The following is a 7,576-nucleotide window of genomic DNA, read 5'->3' as shown; positions in this document are numbered from 1 at the left end:
AAAAATTCCTCGTAAGCAATCACAGCAGATCGAGTACCGTTGAATTTTAGTATAAACTTTCAGTTTTGGACTATTTCGCGGCGAAAGGGTTAAGCATGTTGACTCTTTAGATTCCACTTTGACACATACACAATTTAACTGCACTTTTAATATAATACCTCAGCTGTATCTAAGTTGAGTATAATTTTATTCCAATAACACAAATAAAATTTTCATCTTTTATCTATATTTTTTATTCAAAGGCTTTAAAGAAACCTTCGAATAACTTTTGCCAGTTCGAATAAACGTGCTGCTGAGTGTCGAGTGTCGGACATCAAAGACCAGCGATCGACCATCGGTATACAATGCATGTAAGCAGCTAAGGAATCACGTATAAATGAAAAATTAAACTTTTACAATTTTCTATATACTTTCATGACTATATCACGAATAAGTTAAGGAGATTCTCTCGATGAAAATGAGCCCAAACAACATTATTCGAACTATTTTCAATAATATATTATTTTTATCGCAACATTATGTATGAATAAAAATTGCTCAATTACACTCGAATTTGGACTCATTTTCATGAGGATAATCTCTTCAATTCATTCGCAACACTTTGATTAAAATATATTGAACAATGTAAAAGTTTAAATTTACATTTACCCGGTTATCCGACCCGTGTTGTTACCCGGGTAATTGCTATGTTTCGGGTAATTTCTATCTTTGTGTGAGGTTATAACACTACGAAAAAATGAATTAATTTTAATCAGACGTCTTTATTTTTGTATAAAAATACCAATAAATTAACATTTTCCGTGGAAAATACACGTTCGGAACTAGCAGACGTCTAATGAATGTTAGGAATACTCAAATACATTTTAACCAGTTTTGCCAGTCTAGGATGAGGTGGTGACGTGGGTAAATGTATTAATTAGTACTCACTATAACTATATTAAATTTTATTTACACTACTCACTATTATGTACAAACAAATTCCGAAAGGAATTAATGTTGTTGGTTTCCCAACAACAATCAGAAAATATTTGCCCTAGCGTTAAGGGTAACGAATGACTCAGTCGATATCTTTACTAGGCGAGTGCTCGTAACCGAATGCCTCCAGCTTACACCCGCTGTCTTTTCGGGGGAGGAAAAAAACCATAAAAGAGAAAGTTCCCCCGACCACTTGAACGGAAATTTTCCTGTCAATTCGGAAATCCTTGCGCACAGCTGCAAATCATTTTATTACCCTCGAAACCTTGAGCTCATCGGCTCGAGGGCAAAAATGACCAGCAACCGTGCGCGGACGTTCCACAGCCCACTACCTGGCTGTGTACGCTACAAGGATATCTAGTTTCGTGTATTTTCCACCATTCTAGTGGACATAAATTATGGTTTCTTTGAGCCTCTAGTAAATACATTTGAAACTCGGAAGTTTGGTATATGAAATCTAATGCAGTCGGCCTAGAATTAATATTTTCGAGAGTTTCGGTTGTTACAATGTTGTCTGTCATGCTAGTAATGCAAATTTTAATTGCATTTTTTCCTTCACTGGTTTCAAACGATAAGTCTTTGCTTCTAGGATCCAGAAACGAAGCAATACGATGCGCAGATTCTAAATGCGAATCCAAGTTAAATCTATTAATAAATGAAGTTTTTTAAACTTTTTTAAACTGTTTAGTGTCGGCTGTATTAAAATCATTAATTTTTAAATGGTTATTAATAAGCCCATGAACAATAGGTAACACTAACGAGATGGTTACATTTCTTTCGAAGCATAATACAGTAGTCGCAATTTGTAATGGTTTTAACGCTGTAATAATGTCACTCATGGTTAACCAGTCATGTTCCAACATTTCTAGTTTTAACGCAATATTTAATCTAGTAATAGTCCTATCTGCTAAAACGGAAACAATTGCATTTCTATTGCTCTCAAGTCGTTCACGCATATAGTAAGTAGAACTCCACCTTGTAGGACAGTTTTGGATTAATTTTTGTTCACTTAAACCTAACTGCTTCTGTTTTTCGGTCAAAGCGGATGTAGCTAAATTGGAATGGTTAAAATTGTTGTATAATTTTACTACCCTTTTGAATTACTTCTTTGCATCTGTCAACTGAACTCAAGGCATCTCTCGCGCATAGTTGTGTAGTGTGTGCGGCACAGGGAATGTTGTATCTTACGTCATCCGATAGATCTGCAGCCATAGTTATATTGTACGCATTATCATGGACCATAGCGTTCACTTTACCACTAATATTCCACTCTTCATTAATCATATTAAATATTATGGCTAAATTTTCTCCCGAATGACGATCTTCCATCAACTGTGTACAAACAGTATAATTTTTAAGGACCCCTTTTTCATTTATGAAATGTTCAGTTGCAGAAATATATGAATCCTGTGATCTCGAGGACCATCCATCATTGGTGATAGATATATCAGATGCCATAGAAAGCTGTTTTTCAATTCTATTTCGTTTTTCGTGGTATAAAAGTTGCAATCGTTTTATAATAATTTTAGGACACGGACAACGATATCCAGGCTCCAGTACAGCGATAAACTCTTTAAACCTTTCACTATTACAAAATGAAATAGGCACCATGTTTACAGAAATCATGTGAGCAAGTGCTTGTGATATTTGTTCATGTCGTTTTGAAGTACACGATGAATCCATTTTTTGCAGATTTTTCGGAGAACAGCCTTTACTATTTGCAGGTAACAGCCCTGATGTTGATGGTTTGTCAGTATCAATATCCGAAACTTCACTAGATATATTGGAAAATGTATCCCGATGCTTGCCCCGCAAATGCTTTGTAATAGTTGACGTTGATCCGTTGTAAGATATCGTGCTATCGCATATACTGCACGTAACAAATTTTCCATCTTCCGATGGAATACTATACTTCCAAACCCAACTTTTACGTGAAGCCATTTAGTTAATGCGATTTACAATAGCAAATCGCGTCACACGTGCATAGCGTTTCTTTTGTCGCCTGCATTTGTTTATATGTAGTAACATGACAGAAAACATTTTCGGTGCGGTAGAATCAGCGCGCAGTTTTTGTACGGTGTCTATAGACGCCATCTGTACCGAAAAGGATAATATGTAATCGAACCTGTCGAAAATAATAATTCTATACCGACTGCGATAGTTTTCTATCTTAACTAGACTTCATATACCAAACTGCAAATACTATGGTCTGTTTTTGTAAAGGAGATGCCTGGGAGGTAGGCCCGACTTTTCGCGGTGTTGCCGCGATCGTGAGACACCTACGGCACTTGTGTCTCACTCACTCTTCGCCTACGGTCGTTTTTCTCCATCGCACGTATTACAAACTTCTCGAGAAGAACCTACCTACAATCTCAAGGAGTGGGGACTGCGTTCGGCACGCGCCTGTCAATCATCCATTGTCTGGAAATGGCGAAAAATGTTGATGAGACGCTGAACGTTTTCACACGTCAAGAGTTAAAATACATGAATAAGAAAAAGTTTATTTCTTTTGAAAGAATGTATTGTACCCAAATATTGAGCAACATATTAAAAGGGGATTAAATTAATACGTAGTAGGTTATTAAACGCTACACGTGGAAATCGCAGGGTAAAGAACGAAGTTGGTTTACCGAGCGTCTGAGCGAGAAGCTCTCGTGTCGAAGTGCCGGAGGATGGAAAGAGACACAGTGGCATTGAGCCGTCACAAGCCGACCCCCGAGGGCTCTTCTTTAGAAAAACAGACCATACCAGTTATAGTAATTCCAAGTTTCAAATATATTCACTAGAGACTCTAATAAACCATAATTAAAAAGTCATATGCAATAAGAGAACTCGCTCTAAATATTGTAAAACGTTAAAAAAGATTGGAAAATTAAATGTTGGTAACCTGTATTTTAAAAAATATAGTGTCATTAAGCTCGTCAGGGCACTCATTTTTTATATTTACAGTTTTTTTGTCCAGTCATTATTATTGGAGATAAAAATTATTGTTGAAGTTACTTGAATTTGGCGCTTTACAACAAATCTCTAGCATGCCTATATGGAGTGTATACAGAGCGTACTAGATGCGTGACTTGCTTCTTTGTTTTGGTCACTGACAGTCAGTGGTGAGCCCTCGCCGTGTGAAGCGCGCATTTTTTGTACAGAGTAAAAAGACAGTCAACCGGCACGTGTACGCACCGATGCATTGTTTTCTTGTATTGGAATTTTTGTTAATTACATATTTTCTGTTTATCCGATTGATTCGGAGTGTAGGCTATTGTTGCAGTGCATAAATTAAATTTGTTTTTTTTTTTGTGCTTCATTGCCAAACACGTGAGTTTTGTTTTTCTTTACATAGCCCGCAATAATTATAAATCAACAATTTCTCTCCGTCCGAAGTAAATATTTTTTGAAACATAAATTGAGATAACTTGAGCAAATATTAACGGATCGTTATGATACTTAAAACATAACTTCCGAAAATTGTAGCAAAGCCGCGAAGCACATGCACAAAACCCTTATTTAAAAAAATGTAATAATATTTCATTACAAAGTAATACCGGATAGAAACCATGTTTTTCAATATTCGCCAATAAAAAGTATCGATCCAATTTTGAGGAATATTAATTTTTTCTTAATATACCTACAAGGAAGATTTTCATAAATTTTCACACTGATTAATAAATTATTGTAAAAGATATGGCGATATTAAAGCTCGATGGACAACGCTTAACCCACTATAAAGTAATAAAAATAGCTTCAAGTAGATCATTCTTACGGAACATCACATTTTCTTCAAACATACCAGGTATCCTCATACATATTTCTGAGCGGTAGTGTAGGCAATAGTTGCAACGATCGTTGTGTCTTGGGCCACCAATATGATCGACACACCGTCATAAACGGGGATTTTCGGACAGCTGCACCTTGCGTCCAAAATGTTCAATATCCTCAAAACAATTATTTATTATAACACAATCCAGCGCTATATTTACATATTGTTTATTCATGATTGCAGTTGTTATACAGGGTGTTTCGTTTAACTGGAAACGGTGGAATATTTCACGAAGGATTAAAGCTATCAAAAAAATTTTCATAAAAAAGTTGTTTGGTACAAAGGGGGACATTACGTGGTATAAATAATTTTTCTATAAGTGTAGTAGTGGGGGAGATATCAAAGTCAAGTTAATTTTTTTAAACGTAACTTTGTATTTTTTATTCATATTATGATAGTGTTTGTTGAGACGAATACAACGAACTGCCACATGATATCATTCCGAGTTGTAAAATATCATAAATTAAATACAAAACAGTCACATCAACACGGATCGTGTGTCGTAGGTCAGCTGAACTCTACATGACTATGCCATCTACTCGTACCAGACCGATTGCTCCGTTTTTAATAAAATATTCCTGGTACGGAAACAACACCAATATTGTAGCAAATATGAGGAGTTAAGCATAAATAATGGATTTTAAATTTCACTTACTACTATCTAACTTGTAGTATCAAGAATTAATTAATAATTCATTATGTCATTTATCCTTCAACATGCTCACCATCGTTACAAATACACGTTTCTATTCTGTTTAAAAATTCTCTTTCGACACTTTTCAACATCTTGTCCGTTATTCTTTCGCATGCGACTATAATCCTGTTTCGTAAATCATCTTAAAATCTTACTAATTTATCACTTCCTATTACAGGGAATGATATCATGTGGCAGTTCATTGTATTCGTCTCAACAAACACTATCATAATATAAATAAAAAATACAGGGTTCCATTTAAAAAAATTAACTTGACTTTGATATCTCCCCCACTACTACACTTATAGAAAAATTATTTATACCACGTAATGTCCCCCTTTGTACCAAACAACTTTTGTACGAACATTTTTTTGATAACTTTAATCCTTCGTGACATATTCCACCGTTTCCAGTTAAATGAAACACCCTGTATATCTATTGGGTTGGCAAGAAAGTATTTTCAGTTGTGACACATAGATAGCGTTGTAAGCGTTTTGAAGGACTCCTGTCTGCTTTATGGTTGCTTCCTTTTGACATTTGATATCAGTCACATTTAGGTTACTTCAGAAGCAAGTTGTGCAAATTTTTGTTTGTAGCTGTTAGTTCAGGGTCAATTCTAACATGGAGTGCAAAAACGAACATTTTCGGCATATTTTACTCTTTTATTTTCGTAAAGGAAAAAAAGCTGCTGAGGCCCACAAAGAGATATGTGAAGTTTATGGTGTTGATTGCATAACAGATCGCAAGTGTCAGAATTGGTTTAAAAAATTCCGTTCTGGAGATTTTTCACTCAAAGATGACCAACGTTCTGGTCGACCTACTGAAGTTGATGATGACCAAATCAAAGCCATAATTGAAGAGGATCGTCACATAACTGTTCGAGAGATTGCAGAGAGGTTAAATGTATCGCATACAACAATTGAAAATCACTTAAAATGTCTTGGACTCGCTAAGAAGCTCGATATTTGGGTTCCGCATATATTGAAAGAGATTCACTTAACACAACGAATGAGTATTTGCGATATGCATCTCTAGCGCAATGAAGCCGATCCTTTTTTGAAACGTATCATCACTGGTGATGAAAAATGGGTCATGTACAGTAACATTATTCGAAAACGATCATGGTCCAAGCGTGATGAACCAGCACAATCCACATCTAAAGCTGAATTGCATCAAAAAAAGGTCATGTTGTCAATTTGGTGGGACTACAAAGGTGTTGTGTATTTTGAGTTGCTTCCAAGAAACCAGACGATCAATTCAGATGTTTACTGTCAACAACTATTGAAACTGGATGAAGCAATAAAAGAAAAACGGCCAGAATTGGCAAATCGCAAAGGAATTGTGTTCCACCATGATAATGCAAGGCCTCACACATCTTTAGTAACTCGTGGGAAATTATTGGAGCTTGGCTGGGAAGTGATGTCGCATCCCCCATACAGCCCTGATATGTCACCATCTGATTACCATTTATTTCGAAGTTTGCAAAACTCTTTGAATGGTAAAACTTTTACAAATGATGATGACCTTAAGTCGCATTTGGTTCAGTTTTTTGCTGATAAGGACCAGAAATTCTATGAGCGCGGAATCATGAAGCTGCAAGAAAGATGGCAAAAGGTCATTGAACAAAATGGAAAATATATGATTGATTAAAGTTGATTCTTTGTATACAAAAAATGAGTTTTATTTCACACTACAAAACCGAAATTACTTTCTTGCCAACCCAATATTATGTGTGTCCGACATATTTTACCTATAAATAAATGAAATGTAATTTTATAAATGTCTTTTTACTTCAGAATAATTTCAACGGAACAATCATAAATACAAATCACGTAAGAACTTAAAAAAAAATACATGTGAAAAGAAAAACCAACAAGGTAGGGCGGATGTCAAACTGCTGACGTTTGATTGTTCTTCTGCTCCTAGTAATGTTTTAAACTTTATAAATTCGGAAATAAAGTGAGAATAATAATTTCGTAATGCCTAGTGAATTAATTCTAATACTGAATTAATAAAGCATGACTTAAACTTTCTTTAACACGTTGATCTACTGTTTACATTCTAGCTATTATTGCGAGATGTGCACAACT

At 35.3% G+C, this 7,576-nt stretch overlaps 1 protein-coding gene across 1 annotated transcript; it reads right to left on the bottom strand.

Moving 5' to 3' along the window:
• Positions 1 to 2,040: 2,040 nt before the first annotated feature.
• On the bottom strand, positions 2,041 to 2,916 carry LOC107187311 (zinc finger BED domain-containing protein 1-like). Its single transcript, XM_015575383.1, has one exon. It carries the CDS (start codon positions 2,914 to 2,916, stop codon positions 2,041 to 2,043), a length of 876 nt encoding a protein of 291 aa, XP_015430869.1.
• Positions 2,917 to 7,576: the final 4,660 nt, after the last annotated feature.

This window comes from Dufourea novaeangliae, unplaced genomic scaffold (assembly GCF_001272555.1).
Source record: "Dufourea novaeangliae isolate 0120121106 unplaced genomic scaffold, ASM127255v1 scaffold111, whole genome shotgun sequence".
Classification (NCBI taxonomy): domain Eukaryota; kingdom Metazoa; phylum Arthropoda; class Insecta; order Hymenoptera; family Halictidae; genus Dufourea; species Dufourea novaeangliae.
Note: the sequence above shows the minus strand (reverse complement) of the source record. Positions and strands in the feature narration are given on the sequence as shown.

Excerpts from the sequence above, each read along its gene's own strand:
- LOC107187311 (XM_015575383.1), bottom strand. The coding sequence starts at position 2,916 with ATGGCTTCACGTAAAAGTTGGGTTTGGAAGTATAGTATTCCATCGGAA.